Genomic DNA, 16,032 nt, shown 5'->3' with positions numbered 1-16,032 from the left:
GAAGGCGGGTTGAACACCTAAGATAAGACTGGCAGTGTTCATTGAACCTCTTCATGAAGTCGCTTCAGTTTAAAACCGAGATAACGCCTATAACCAGCAGGGCGATGAAATGGCGGGTGGATGGGGCGTTAAAGAGAATCTTCATCTTAAAATCTTGCAACGTGCACCTGCCTAAATTCCAAACTTTTAAGCTATTACTGTTTTGCGGTTTGTAGTTAGAGGTTTAAAAAATCTCCCAGTTTTTTTTTGGACAAAGGGCTTTTCCATCTCCTTACTGCTTTTGGGTGATTTTCCAAGGAGACCGTCTTTACCACTTTAAAACTGAAGTTTCAAAAATAAAAAAGTTGAAGTTTCACTCCCATATTTCTTCTCATTAAACGTTTTATAATGAAATATTTAATATATACACAGATCTACGATATTTGCTTGAATGCAAGCTCCATAAAAGCATAAAATTCTCCCAAGTTCTCTCCGGTGCCTAGAGCAGTGCATGCATGGACATGGTAGGTACTCAAAATAAATAGTTCCTATTTTTTGTGTGAATTGACATAAATACGAGGGTGCCTACCACAGTTTAAGAAAAAAACCAGTACAGGGGCGCCTGGGTGGCGCAGTCGGTTAAGCGTCCGACTTCAGCCAGGTCACGATCTCGCGGTCCGTGGGTTCGAGCCCCGCGTCGGGCTCTGGGCTGATGGCTCGGAGCCTGGAGCCTGTTTCCGATTCTGTGTCTCCCTCTCTCTCTGCCCCTCCCCCGTTCATGCTCTGTCTCTCTCTGTCCCAAAAAATAAATAAACGTTGAAAAAAAATTTTAAAAAAATAAAAAAAATAAAATAAAAAGAAAAAAACCAGTACAATAGAGTGGAAAGCTGAGCTGTCAGCATAGAGCCCGCCGTAGGCCTGGAATCCATAAACTGTGAGCTCATGACCTGAGCCAAAGTCTGACCTTAACTGACTGAGCCACCCAGGTACCCCTACAATGAACATTCTTGTACACAACTCCTGGGGTACACATGTTTTTTAGGGTAGGAGTGGGATCGCTGGCTCATAGGATTTCTGCATTTTCCAGATTAGATATTACCAAATTATGTCCAAAGTAGTTTCAATTTATATTCCCATCAGTGGGGCGTTTGGGTTCCAGTTGTTGCCTTATTGTCATGGAAACCTTCTCTAATACATGTGGAAATGTTTTGGCTTGCAAGTCTCATTTACTATGTTGCCATTTTGTTGGTCATTCAGGTTTCTTACTTTGTAGATGACTCATTTTTCCTTTTTATTATGTAATTCATTCTGATACGGATCCTCCTTTATATGCAGTTATAAATATATGTGCATATTTTTTTCTGAATTGAGATTTGCAGATATTCTATTTCACTCATAAATATTTCATCATAATTCTCCTAAGAACAAGGGCATTCTCCTACATAACTACGGTATTTTCCACTCACAAAGTTTCACATTTACATAATACTTACATAATATATAGTCCATAGTTTTGTTTATAATCGTATCTCTTAAGTCCAGACCCAATCAAGTTTCACACAGTACATTTAGCCATGTCTCATTTCCCTGTTCTCCCATGGTTTTTTGGTCTTTTGTGATACTATTTTTGAAGAGGAACAGTTGCTTTGTGTAATATTTTCCCCCAATTTTGATTTATCTGATAATTTTCTCATCAGCAGATTTGGGTCAAACACTCCTGGCATGATTATTACATCATAAGGAGATTTTAGATGTCCGTTCCACTGTTGGCTGGAAATATAAATATGAGAATTGCAAAGTAACACAAAAAACCCTGCCAAGATTTTGACTGCAATAGATCTGTATTTAGAGATTACATCTCTTTATTACATATATTTCTTGATACCTTATATTTTGTGCCTTCTAAGTTTATTTAAATATTTGTTTTTTTTTTTTTTTTTTAACGTTTTATTTATTTTTGAGACAGGGAGAGACAGAGCATGAACGGGGGAGGGTCAGAGAGAGAAGGAGACACAGAATCTGAAACAGGCTCCAGGTTCTGAGCAGTAAGCACAGAGCCCGACGCGGGGCTCGAACTCACGGACAGTGAGATCGTGACCTGAGCCGAAGTCGGACGCTTAACCGACTGAGCCACCCAGGCGCCCCTAAATATTTGTTTTTGATAACTTTTAAAAATTATATTTTCTAGCTATTTGTTGGTATGGATTATTTGTCACTGGTATTATTTCCAGCAGTTCTTTTTTATAAACTAAGTTTGTTATATTTACATTGTTAAAAAGATACATGACATACAGTAAGTCTTCCTCTAATCCCTGACCATAGCCATCTAGTTCTTCTCCAGAGGGAACCAATGTAACCAATTTCTTACATATTCTTCCACAACTATTTTATACAGATACATATAATTGTGTATATACCACCTTACCATTAAGTAAATGGCAGGGCCACTAACAAATAAAAATCACAAGGAGGGCTTATAGTAGGAAGGATGGTTTGGTTTTATAATCTGATGTTTGTAATGTCTGCAAACTTCTCAAACACTCTAGAAAAAGCAAATTATTTAATGGAAAATTCCAAAATACATGACAGCCATTTCCATTCAGTATACTTTGCTACAATTTGACGTGCTTAGAAAAAGGAAATCAAGCTCTTCGAAAACATCTGATCACAGTCCTTCCTTGTGAAGCTCTTCACTCCTTCAGCGCGTACAGCACATCATCCTGGCTGACATTGAGCCGCACACGAAGGAGCAGGTCATTCCTGCTGGATTCCACAAGGAGAAGGCGACAAGAGCCTAGATGAGAGCACACTGCCATTGTCTCTGACATGGTAGGGTACGGAAGTCCCTCCATTCTGCACAGTGCCACGTGTTGACTGTATACCTAGAAACAAAAAGCAAATCTGAGGTCAAATGTCAGAAAGTTTAAGAGGAAAGGTAGTCCTGATTCTGTACCTGATCATTTATTTCTCCTTTTAGGAAAGTCAGACACTTCTTGTCCAGGATACTCAATACCCTGAAAGCATCAACAGGTGCCCCAATGGGGCACAAATGCAGGGGCAGAATGCTATTCTGGCTTTGGAATCAGAGCAGGTCTGAATCCTAGTTCTACCATTCACCTAAATATGCAACCCTGGGCAAGTGATTTCACTTTTTGAGCTTCAGTTTTATCTATTAAATATACTGCCACATCCCTCATGTGTTAATGGATATAAAATATCTAGTAATTGTCACTCATACAAACAATCCTAGTCTCCAGGGAGAATTGAGAGTTCCAATTGAGATTTTCATAATTCAGGTTAAATTTTACTACAAGGGTATTTTCCTTAGCAGATAATAGCACACAGGTACTAAAGCATGACCTCTGGAAAAGCAGAAAGGCCCAGGAAGAATGCTGCACAAGACAGGCAGGAAGATAATGGGAAACAGATTCCTAAAGCGCCCCAGTGTGTCAGGCAAGTCTGAAGCACTTCCTGGTCACTCTTATTCTATTTATAAATCACCCCAACCCCCACTCCCATCCAGGCTGGGAGCTTCTCAGGAGCCAGGGATATTGACCAATTCAGCTCAGGGTTCCTGGATCACATCACAGGATTGACACACTGCAGATGTTCAGGAAATGTTTACAAACTGAAATGAAGGCTGCTTTCTACAGAAGAGCTGTCTTAGGCCCTAGAAGAACAATAATGGGCAAACATAACCAACACCTAAATGTTTAAAACAGAATTTAAAGAAAACGTGAAAGGAAGTAAAGAAATAGCTGGAAGGAAAATGTCTTCCTGACCTCTCCATTTGTATGTCTAAAACATAGTGACACACACACACAAACATATACACTCCCAGGTATACACTCAAACACCTTCAATAATATTTTAAGGCAGCTCATTACCTATGGACACTAGTTTTCAACAGAACTCTAAGGCACATGCCCTAGTGATTCCTTTTACTTGATACACTTGAAACTATGCTCAAAGGAGGTTTGGATTGGTCTAATTTGTTTTTAAAATGGGTCATTCTGGGGAGGCCTGGGTGGCTCAGTCCGTTAAGTGTCAGACTCTTGATTTTGGGCTCAGGTCATGATCTCACGGTTCATGAGATAGAGCACCATATGGGGCTCTGGAAAATGGAATTTTCCATTAAATTAAGATTCTCTCTCTCTCCCTCTCTCTACCCCTCCGCTGCTCATATTCATTGGTCCCCTCGCCCTCTCTCTCTAGCACATAAAATAAATAAATTAAAATTAAAGAAAAAAATGGGTCATTCTGAGAGCCTTATCCCCACCACACAAGCTTTATTAGGGCAATATCTCTTGTTCCTACTCATCTTTAAATCTCTTACTCCTAAAACAGTATCTGGCACATAGTACTCCTTCAATCTAATATGCAGAAACCAGTTGCTAAAGGTCTCTTCTCATACAACTAAATAAAAATATCACATAAAAATAGGTGTTGGTCTGATATTCTGTAACATAACAGGTTGGCACAAATAAAGACTAACTGTTACACAGTGATTGAAATTCCCACCCATTTAAGAAACACCAAAACCAAAATCTAGAAGGATTTGGGAAAAAAAAAAAAAAAAAAAAAAAAAAATCACTTACCTGTTGAAATGTTGCTTCTTCTAGTCCTGATCGGCGGAACTCAGCAAGTATGGCTCTCAGGAAACTCTGTTCCAGAACAGAGGAGTTTCTCAAAGAAAATGAGATGTGAATTCTCATAAGTGGCTATACCACCAGCCCAGAGAAAAGTCAAATATTAAGTTTTTCTGTCTTTAGAGAAAAGAGAAGAAAAAACTGGGAAATACTTTCTCCTATATTATTCAGCAAGTTTTCTCCTACCCCCTAAAGTTTCAAAATGATATAGAAAATGCCACTTCGGAAGCCAGGCAACACAGCAACTGTATCTGGAAATATACCAGCACACTCATTTCATGAGCAGAGTGTATCATTCAGTGTAAGAGGACTAGTCCAATAGCACTTTACTTCACTCAGTAAGTGGTCACAGTTCTCCTCCTGTACGAAGTTTGCATTTCTTTATTTTTTCTTTTATTTATTTATTTTTTTAACGTTTATTTATTTTTGAGACAGAGAGAGACAGAGCATGAACGGGGGAGGGTCAAAGAGAGGGAGACACAGAATCTGAAACAGGCTCCAGGCTCTGAGCTGTCAGCACAGAGCCTGATGCAGGGCTCGAACTCATGGACCGCGAGATCATGACCTGAGCTGAAGTTGGCCGCCCAACCGACTGAGCCACCCAGGCGCCCCTCTTTTATTTTTTTAAAAGTTTTATTTACATAATCTCTACATCCCATGTGGGCTTGATCTCACCTCAAGATCAACAGTCACACATTCTTCTGACTGAGTCAGCCAGGTGTCCCAGATTTGCATTTCTATTTCTCTGTAGACTATGCCCCTTAAGAAAAGGATAGTGTCTGGGGCACCTGGGTGGCTCAGTCAGTTGATCGTCTGACTCTTTATCTCAGCTCAGGTCTTGATCTCAGGGTCGTGAGTTCAAGCCCCATGCTGGGCCGTGCACTGGGTGTGAAGCCTACTTAAAGAAAGAAAGAAGTGGGGGAGGGAGGGAAAAGGACAGTGTCTTCAGTAAATGCAGTTCTGAATGAGTAAAAGCTTAGAAACTTCTATGGGCTTCCTAGAATGTGGACCTCTCCAGAGGTTTTTCCAAGGAAGGTCCAGGGTCAGGAAGCAAAAGAATCTTACTTTTTAAAACACTGAATACATTTTGACATATAACATTATGTACTTTTAGGATTTACAAATGTGTTACTCTGAAACATTTGTATATTGTAATATAATTGCCTTTACAGCTATACTTATCAAGTTACATAATCATAGTACAATATTGTTATCCACATCCATTAGAAGCAACTTACTTGATGGCAGTGATATATGATGACGAAAACATCTCATCTACTGCTTGCAGCAAGTGGGCTACAGTGACCAGGCCAGGGGAGTCGGGCTTCTGACAGGAGAACTCACAGATCTCTGTGGCACGCCTACAAATGTCCAGGCAGCGTCGTGCATCTCCAGAAAGGGCTGCTACCTACAAGAGGGAATATTTTATTCCTTGAGGTCCCTTTACCATCTCAGCCCAGGAGAAAAACCAACAGGTTCTGTGTTCAGCTAAAAAGGAAAGGCAGTGCTGGGAATGGGCTTAAGCCTGATGTTATGTACTTAGACCCATAAGTACATAAGGAACCTGGTGGAAGCCCGGGTATAAATTACTAAAATGTACCTGGGACTCTTCCTTTAGTCCAAACCTTTATTTTGGGTTTACAGATAAATCCATAATGGAAAGGGCAGGGATTCTCAGCTTTATTTAAAATTTGGGATATGGGGGCGCCTGGATGGCTCAGTCTGTTGAGCGTCCAACTTCAGCTCAGGTCGTGATCTCCTGGTTGGTGAGTTCCAGCCCTATGTTGGGACTCTGTCTCCTCTCACTCTGCCCCTTCCCCACTCATGTGGCACATGCACACGTGCTCTCTCTCTCAAAAAAGTAAATAAATAAAACTTAAAAAAAAAAAAAAAGAGGGAAGGGAGCCACAAAGCTGAAGGACACAAGAGGATTCTGTGGTTAGATGAATCAGACCAACCCACAATGCCAACAACTCCGCTGTTGCTCCTTTCTTTCCACATGCAGATTCCCTTCACAGGGAATCCTGTACTCTGCCAAACTGACTCAGAAAGCCACTTGCACTTTAAATTTCACAGAGGGAATTCCTGGACTCTGCAGCCTGCAAGGATCTCAGTATTCCAATATCAGCCAGCAATCCCCACCACTTGCCCAACAACAATCACAGGTAATGATGTCCTGCCTGACAACATCCTGAAATGATTACTTCCTTCCAAAATTCCATGTTAAGTTTAAAAGAGCAAATTGTATAGGCATATAAGTACACAACACACCAAGATTAGAAGCAGTCACTTGAGGGAAGTGAGATTATAGGAGTCTTTAAATGTTTTGTGTATATTAGTTTCCAGAATGCAAATTTAAGACATTCTAAAGGTCACTCTTCAAGTAACCCAAGACAAGAACAGGAGTATCAGTTTATATTCTTCCTTTCTCTAATTTCCCATTTAGTTGGTAAAGATGTCCCATGGATGTTTCCACCTATCACTTCTTCCCTCCAATCACCATTCCCACTGCCTTGTGAAGCAGCACCGTGTAGTGGCTCGTAACATGGACTCAAGAGCTACCTCAAAGAACAAAGAACAAAGTGAACAGGTGACCCTGGAAAGCAAGAAAACACCCAAAGCAGTTCTTGCCCAGTTCTTATCCACAAACTTTGATGACCATAAATCCCCCTTTTTAACTGCTCTGGGGTGCAGGAGACGAAAGAAAAGCTAGGGCCCTTCCAACATGGAATCTAACAGAAGACCCTGTATAAACTTGGGCTGTGACCTCCAATACAGCCTCAGCATGAGGGTGAATGAAAGACCCATCATGCAAGAGATGGCAAGAAAAATGGCCTGTTTAGACCTTGGTGCTAGGTAGGTATAAAAACCAACCTATAACTACAATGGATTTGAAGCCCAAATTTCTGTTGTGTTTCCTAAAAACCTCAAGTGGAGAATTCTGTTTAAAAACGGTCCCAGTTGATAGTGGCCCTTGGTAACTGACAGAAGGAAAAACAAAACAAATTCTAAATGAACTAATTTCAACCCAGTCCTCAATTCTTAGAGAAAGCCCTAAGGAACATGAGCATACAATAGAAAAAACAAAACAAAACAAAACAAAAAAAATTCAAGACCCAGAAATAAGGAAACAAGGGCACATATGCAGGGAAACAGTAATCAATAGGATTAGATCCACAAAGACTCAGGTAAGATACAGAACATAAGATATATTTGTTCCTTTATGTGTAAAGAAATGGAAGAGAGGTTTGAAATGACAGGCAAGAGTTTTGAGTAAAAAAAGCATCTAAATTCAATGCCTTGTGAAACCAAGAACCCTAAAAGGATGGGAAGCAACAGGGGGAATAGTGGCTTACAGAATAGCCAATTCTGTAAGTTGGCAGAGTAGTGGTTGACTCTGCAGACCAGAGAAAGCCAATTCCTAAGCCAGTATCAAGGAATCCAAGAACGAATCGAAGTTACACTATATATCTTCAAAATTCTCAGACAATAGTGATACTGGAACTGGAGGTAAAGGGGGATGTTTGGCTAAAATAAGGAGGACTGGTTGAAAGTTAAGAAATTGATGCCCTAGATTAGGAGTCAGCAAACTACAGCTTGCCATACATTTTTGTACATTTAAAAAGTTTTATTGGAACACAACTGTGAGCATTCATTTAATATACTGTGCATGGCTGCATTCAAGATGCAAGGGCAGAGGTGAATAGTGGTGACAGAGACCATTATAAAAAAAGCCTACAACATTTCCTTCCTGGCCTTTCACAGAAAAAGTTTGCTGACCCTTGCCCTAGATCCCTCCCCCATTTCATGCTGCCGGGTAAACATTAAGGCCACTGAGGAAGTTTTAGGGCTCTGCAGGAAAATTTTGTGCCTTGGTAATTTGTACTGTTTCCATAAAACTCTTTGCCTGGGAGATTATCCCTCTTCTGCCATGGCATGAGTTCAGGGATTTATTCTCAAATAAAGATAAAAAGTCTCTGAACCAGGGAACACCAGGTATTATTGCAGGGGAGGGGATGTCCCTCACTAGATATAAATGGTTACTGTTTGCATGCTGGATTTGAAGACCTCTACCCTCTCTGACTCCAGCCTACCTCCCCCAGTCCCAGAATACTGCCCTCCAGGCAGGACCTGGGACACCCAGTCTGGGAAATCTGCCTATCCTAATGGGAAAGAACTGGAGATACTGAAATTGGCCCAATCAGATTACCCCACAGTGAAGCTCCCAGAGAACAAGCCCCACTCATGTGCTCAGCGCTCCCAAAAGCTTTTTAATCTTTACTCATACACCAGAGTGGACAACCAAGACATCTGAGGAAAGTCTCCAACCATGCAGGACAGAGACTAAATTCAAAAGACAAAAGCATCTTGGAGGAAAAGTGAGAAGACAACCTCAAATAAACAGAACAGCATAAGAAAAAAGGACCTTTCGGAGACAGAGAGAGAGAGAGAGAGAGAGAGGAAAAAAAAGAACTTTTAGAAAGTGCATGATAGCAAAAGTGAAAAACTACCTAACAGAAAGGTTAGATGGTAACTTTGAGGATCTTGCTCCTGGAAAGCAAACCTTAGAGACAAGCACTGTATCTGGCTTGCCTCTGACCCCAGCACCCAGCTCTGAGCTGGCATTACATGTGCTGCTATAGGCACTCAGAATTCAGATCATTTCAACCAAGAAGAACCAGAAAAAAGTTTGTATTTCTTTTAAGTGCTGAAATGCTGTGGATGTGTGGTTTCTTGCACTTAGCTTGAAGCAGACATTTAAACTACTTTATTCCTCAGCAGCCTTGGAGAATAGTCTTGGTTGGCATTCTCCCAGTGAGCTTGGAGGATGTGCATGTCCAATACCTCGCACCTATCCTGGAGTGTGCACCTTACTAGGCACATTACAGACATGATCTCATTTAATTCCCTATTATTATTATTCCCATTTATTTATTTATTATTTCCTATTATTATTTCCATTTTTTCAAAGAAAACTAAGGCTCAGGAAGTTTTTTTTTTTTTTAATTTTTTTTTTCAACGTTTTTTATTTATTTTTGGGACAGAGAGACACAGAGCATGAACGGGGGAGGGGCAGAGAGAGAGGGAGACACAGAATCGGAAACAGGCTCCAGGCTCCGAGCCATCAGCCCAGAGCCTGACGCGGGGCTCGAACTCACAGACCGCGAGATCGTGACCTGGCTGAAGTCGGACGCTTAACCGACTGTGCCACCCAGGCGCCCCAAGGCTCAGGAAGTTTTTAAGTAACTTTCATATAACCTTCCAATGCCTACTAAGTATTAGAGCCAGAACTTAAACCAGGTTTGCTACCTGACTGCCTATACAACCCTTTTCATTATACAAAGCTGCCTGTTACCTGAATCAATTAATCTTCGTTTGTATATAAGCCCACCACACTCACAGCCTGCTAATTAATTATACAATAAGAAGGTTAAGGAATTGTTCCCAATTTTGTTTCTACTTTTGGTATTTATTTTCATAGGACTTTCTAAATTTCTCTTCATCTTCAGAGCACCTAACACAAGGCAGGTGCTCGGCAAAGACTTGCCGCCTGGTTTGTAGGTGCAAGTAGGAGCTCCCTGAAAGTGACTTACCTTCCTAGCTACCAGTTGGATGGCATCATCCTCAAAGGCCTTTACATGTTTGAGTCGGGATATTAGGATCTGCTGCAGTTGGCTGTGAGTATAGGGCTGGAAGGACATCCTGGTAAGACCCTGGGGAAGACAAGATAATAGACAAATAAGTTCATTAATTGCCCACTCTGACAGTCCTGCTGGACAGCCACCCTCAAGTTCCCAAACTGGTTCCCAAGTCCCATAGAACACGTGACCCATTTCATCCTGGGACCGCCACAGATTCCAGTTCCTTTCACTACTGACAATGGCCAGTGGTATCCTGCAGGGCAACAGTAGTTCTCAAGTATTTTTTCATCTTGTTTAAAACAACTTTTATTCTATCAGAATCATTATTTATTTTATTTGAGAGAGATAGAGCATGAGTGGGGTAGGGGCAGAGAGAGACGGAAAGAGACAATCCCAAGCAGGCTCTGCACGGCCAGCACAGAGCCTGATGCGGGGCTCAAACTCGCAAAACCGTGAGATCATGACCTGAGCCAAAACCAAGAGTCAGACACTTAACCGACTGAGCCGCCCAGGCAACCCTCTACCAGAATCATTTAGAAGTAGATGAAGGAAGAGGTGCTCTAATTACAGTGGTTGTGACCATCTTGGGCTCTACAATAAGCACAGGCACAGCTCCTGGCTTCACTCATCACCCTTGTAAGTACTTGATATTGTGCTTCCTGATGAACCACCAGGTCTGTGAGGGCAGAGGCTGTGTCTGCCTTGTTCACTGCTATGCTCCATGCTTGAACACTGCCTGGCAGGGGTGAGTGCTTATATGTGTATATACATACATATATGTACACACACACACACACACACACACACGTGTGTATATATATAGTTTTTATTTTAGAGAGTGCATGAGTGGAAGAGGGGCAGAGAGAGAGAATCTCAAGCAGGCTCCACACTCAGCATGGAGCCTGATGTGGGGCTCGATCCCACGACCTTGGGATCATGACCTGAGCCAAAATCAAGAGCTGGATGCTTAACCAGCTGAGCCACCCAGGCACCCTGAGTGCTTCAATATTTTTAATAAATTATTAGACCCTTAGGGCTCTGTGCAGTTTAAGAGTGCCCAGGTAGAATACCAAGAAGATGGGGTTTGCGGAAAATCATGCAATGGTGACATATTTAATTTAAATGTAAGAATTTCAGAAATCACATTTTGTACTTTTCTCATTTACTTTAGTTTTCTGTGTATTCATTTTTTAGAACTCAGCTTATGGATCTGTAAGAACAGCTTGAGAACAGCCTTAGGACCTACCAGTCGGCTTGATACCCGGTTCATCATGATGCGCTCTGGCAGATCCATTGTGTTGGCAATGGTCAGGACCACAAGCTGGGCCTCCTTGTGAGTGGGCCAGTCAAAGAGATTGTACATTATGTCTTGTTTCTGAGTCCATAGAAGGTCGAGCTGCCAGTAAATGGAGAGAGATGTCAAGATCAAGCATAGACACAGAGCCAGGGCCCAGAGTGAAGCTCTGTTACTCCTGCTTTAGCTGCATGTGCTTCTAGGGTCACACCACGAAAGCAGCAAGGAAGTCCGTGGATACATGCCTCTCACCACCAAAGAACAGGCTCAGATGAATGAAGGATGAAAGAAGGGAGGCAGGACTCCCCCCACAACCCAGCATTTGCCCCTGGAACACCACAGTCAAGTACCATGCCACTTTTGCGGTGCTCCCGTGGGGACCTCCGTACCTCATCCACGAGCAGCACGGTGGTTTCCTGAGAGGACCTTCGGGTGAGGAATCGCTTTGCCAGCAGTTCTGCCGCATGGTTAGCTGTTGCCTTTTGGCCTGTCAGCTTCTGCAATGGGGGGAAAAGTAGGTGTGGTAAATGGTAAGGATTTTACTCCCCTGAGCTTGATGTTAAATTTGCAGTCAAGTCTGGAAGCAATTTAGTCTGAGGACTTTAGTATCCTAAACTCTGCCTTCCAGTCTAGTCTCAACCTTAACCTGGAGGGACAAGAAGGTACCAAAAGAGATGACAGAGTCCGTGTTTGGAATGCAAATGAGCCACAGGCTGGTCCCAGAAGCCTCTTCAAAATCATTACGGCATGACTGTTTATACCTGGATATTACTTGTTCCAAGAAAACAACTAATGAATACGAGAGTGAGGTTCAAACTCCAGCTACCTCTAATCCCTTTTCTAGTCTGCCACAGTACCTCCTGTGTACAAACAGTTTTTGCCATATTAATAAGTCCTGGCTTGCAGTAATTCATGTCCAGCCCCTAGACTTTAAGGTCCCTGATGTCCCTGCCTTCTTTGCCCATGCTACCTCATACAAAGGACAACACCTGGCACATCATAAACATAGAAGTAAGCACAAAATTAAGTAAACCTTTCCTTTTTCATGTGCCACTAAGAAACTGTACTTTCCAAAAAACCCAAACAGCTTTACTCACCTGCAAGATTTGCACATAGACTTGGTGGGGTTCTGTCAGCTTCATGCCATTGACCTCGATGTATTGAAAGGAAGGAACGTCATTTGCTTGGGCTGCCTGCTGCAGGCAGCGTATCACCTCGTGCACAGTGGCAGTCTTCCCTGTCCCAGGGACCCCGGAGATGTACATGCACCTATGGCAAGAAAGGAGGACCTGTGGGCTAGGTCTGTGCCAGCTGCCTCACACTATTGCCAGTTAGAGGTATGGGGATATGTGCTGAGGGAAGGACCCAGACCCCTAAAATGTGGAGATGGGGTCAATAAGGGCCATCCTTGGAAGTTAGTCAGAACAGGACCTGGTTATACAGAATCATTCATTCTACAAGCAATGGTGTATTTTCATTTTCTCTGAAAGACAGAATTTCTATTCCTATCGAATTACGTGGACAACAAAAGCTGCTTTAGAAGCCTTAAGTTTGAGCAACGATTTTGCCTGTTGTGACACTGGGGAGAGACCATTTGGTTGACTGTGCCACCTGAGATGGTATATGCTAGCAGGGGCCTTCCCCCTGACCGTCTTATCTGCCTCAGCAGGACTCACCCTCCCGTATGGTCAAGGAGTTTGCTCTCCACAAAGTTGTAGATGTTTTGGAATTCCTGTTCCCGACAGGGAAGAGTCTCAGGTACAGCAGAAACATGCAGCCTATAATTGGTGATAAATAAAGGAAAAGGAGGACTTCAGGAATATGTCACCATATACTCAGTAACAAATGGGAAAGGATTATCTATAGTTTCCACATGAAACCCCAATCACAAATCCATGGGAATGCCTTCATTCTCAAATCTCTTCATTTCGCCTCATAATCCCTTTCTCCACCCAAATTAGCTAACTCATAGGTTCTCACTATGGGTACATATCACATGGGGAGCTTTCCCCAAATCATAGGGATGGACCTCATCCCACAAGAGATTCTGATTTACTTGTTTTCTGATGATCTAGGCTTATGTATTTTGAAAAGTTCCCTGCATAGTTCTAAAGGGTACCAAAACCGAGAAGCAGTGTTCTGACTCATCAGTCACCTTTTATCCCTGAGCAAGTGGTGGCAGTAGACTGGAAGGTTACTCTTTCAAGAACCTGTCCACATTAGCTCACCCAGACTTGAAGGGTTTCTTCTCTCTAAAACACACATGTTCATTTTATTCCCTACCTTTATTATGTACACAAATGACTACAAATTACTTGTTTTTCTAAAAAAAAATTTTTTTCAGTTTTATTTATTTAGTTTGAGGAAGACAGAGACAGTGCGAGTGGTGGAGGGGCAGAGAGAAAGAGAGAGAGAATCCCAAGCAGGCTCTGCACTACCAGTGCAGAGCCTGATGCAGGGCTCGAACCCAGGAAACCGTGAGATCACGACCTAAGTCAAAACCAAGAATTGGACGCTTACCTGACTGAGCCACCCAGGCACCCCACAAATTATTTGTTTTATGTGAATGAAAGCAGAGTCCCATTTCTGCCTATCTAAAAGGGGCCCACGAGCAGGGTCACCTCAGCCGGGCCTCCTCCAGTACGCTGGCTGGCTCCTGGGCAGCCAGGTTTCGGCTACGGATCTGGGGAGTGGCATGATGTGGCGTACTAGGCTTGGGCTGTATTCAAAAAAAAGATAACATATTTTAGAAGGAAAAAAAACAAAGCAAAACAGCATCTAGGACACATCAGCAAATCTGATTCCTGATGATCTGATAAAAAGAGAGGTGGTGAATTCCTCTTGGTTCCCTTCTGTATAAAGGGTTGTCCCTCTCTCCACATGGTATATACACTGTTCACAGGCCAAATACAATTTCTTGTTTCTAATTTACACATAGTATTAGGATTTGAAAATGTCAATCTAAGTAAAGACTGAATGAAAGTATGGATTAAATACTATTTAAAGTATGGACTAAATACTATTAAAATCTTATCCTGAAAGACAAGAAGTTATTAAGAAACCCTAACTACTCTGCCCAATACAGGGTAGGGTCGGAGGTATAAACCAAGTTTGACTCATAGGCTTCTCCTCTAGATTTGGTTGAAAATTTGGTCAAACTTTAGCTCAGGACTTCCATAATCCACAGATTTGGAGAGACCCCACCAGATTTTTCCACTCCAAACCCCAAGGTCACTGTTCAGTCTGGGCTAACAGCCCTAGTCTCTTTTCTTTCTTGCTACTGGCTCACTAGAGCAGGCCTGCCACCCCATCTTTATGGTCTTTCCACAAAGCACTCCCTTCTGTGGGGGCATTTCACCTACCCACCTGCTTCCCACCAGGCTGTAGGGTAATAACAATCTCTCCACCTCTTACTCAGACAGAAAGACCCTAACAGTTTTATATCTATTAAATAAATACCCCTTGTTCTGGGTGGGACCCAGCAGATGCAATGAGAACATTGCTGAGCTATTTGCATAATGAGGAACTCCAGGTAAGATTACCCCTAATCCAAAGGAGATCTACTTGATTTTCTTCCCTGGAGGTCTTTTTTGACTTCAAGCCAAGCCCAATCACATTTCTCTTGATGTGGAAAAATGGAGATCAGCTCTAGGAAAAGTCTCCGAAACAGGCATTTCCTTAAAACAATATGCTCCATGAAAAAAGTTTCTTGATCAAAGACTCACACACTAATGCTCTCTTGAAAGATCACAGTAACATTAATACATTAATGGCCTTGAGAAGTCCTATGACAATGAACCAATTTAACTGTGTAATCCAAACATTTCTCAAACACATTTGAACATGGGAAGACCCTCTTTTAATAGCTTTCAACATTCTGCTACAATTCCAGGAAGCAGAAGAGATGTCCATTTATCTCTTCCATCTTACTTTACACAATTCATTACCAACACTTCAGTAGTGCTCCCTGTTTCTCAGGTGAATCAGGGGGCACAGCAAAACCAACAACAGCTCTGGATTCAATACCCACTAAACACCTGAAAGAGGACTGTACTGCTATTCTGACCTTATTTAGTTGTCTTTCTAGCTTATCTCTTAATGTGGGCAAAGTATCCCATGATGGTAACTGAAACTACCCCTCAAAAGCAATCAGAACTGCTCTGATGCCAGCAAGACCCTGCATGACTGGCCCCGAGACAATGATCAACCTGACCTTTACTGCCCACTTGCACTTATCCACTCACTTTTGTCCCACATTTTCCTTGTATGAACCTGTTAAGTATTGCTGGCGTTTTGGACACAGTCTTTGAGATGCTGGTCTACTGTTTTCCCAGTGTTGGCCTCACTGAAATAAATTCCTTTCCTGTTTCACCAACATTCCTCTCTCTGCCTTTGAGATTTTGTCAGCGGCGAGTGGCTGAACCTGGTCTGTCTGGGGCCCCCGGGCAGGTGCTCTTGCACCCCTGCG

The 16,032-nt window shown here is 42.3% G+C and overlaps 1 protein-coding gene across 1 annotated transcript in view; it reads right to left on the bottom strand.

Moving 5' to 3' along the window:
• Positions 1 to 2,126: 2,126 nt before the first annotated feature.
• Positions 2,127 to 16,032, bottom strand: part of ORC1 (origin recognition complex subunit 1) — a 34,117-nt gene continuing 20,211 nt past the window's right edge. The window contains exons 10-18 of the mRNA XM_047085029.1: positions 14,186 to 14,283; positions 13,241 to 13,342; positions 12,662 to 12,833; positions 11,954 to 12,061; positions 11,517 to 11,666; positions 10,223 to 10,342; positions 5,867 to 6,036; positions 4,578 to 4,665; positions 2,127 to 2,861 (exon numbers count right to left, since the gene is read on the bottom strand). Of these exons, the coding sequence (XP_046940985.1) occupies positions 2,670 to 2,861; positions 4,578 to 4,665; positions 5,867 to 6,036; positions 10,223 to 10,342; positions 11,517 to 11,666; positions 11,954 to 12,061; positions 12,662 to 12,833; positions 13,241 to 13,342; positions 14,186 to 14,283 (1,200 nt within the window). The 3' untranslated portion in view covers positions 2,127 to 2,669. The remainder of the gene's footprint in view (positions 2,862 to 4,577; positions 4,666 to 5,866; positions 6,037 to 10,222; positions 10,343 to 11,516; positions 11,667 to 11,953; positions 12,062 to 12,661; positions 12,834 to 13,240; positions 13,343 to 14,185; positions 14,284 to 16,032) is intronic.

Source organism: Lynx rufus, unplaced genomic scaffold, assembly GCF_022079265.1.
Source record: "Lynx rufus isolate CCGP_SWC_20201006 ecotype Redwood Valley unplaced genomic scaffold, mLynRuf1.p SCAF_2, whole genome shotgun sequence".
NCBI classification, from domain to species: Eukaryota; Metazoa; Chordata; class Mammalia; order Carnivora; family Felidae; genus Lynx; species Lynx rufus.
The sequence above is the reverse complement of the archived record's forward strand: the minus strand, read 5'-3'. Positions and strand labels throughout refer to the sequence as shown.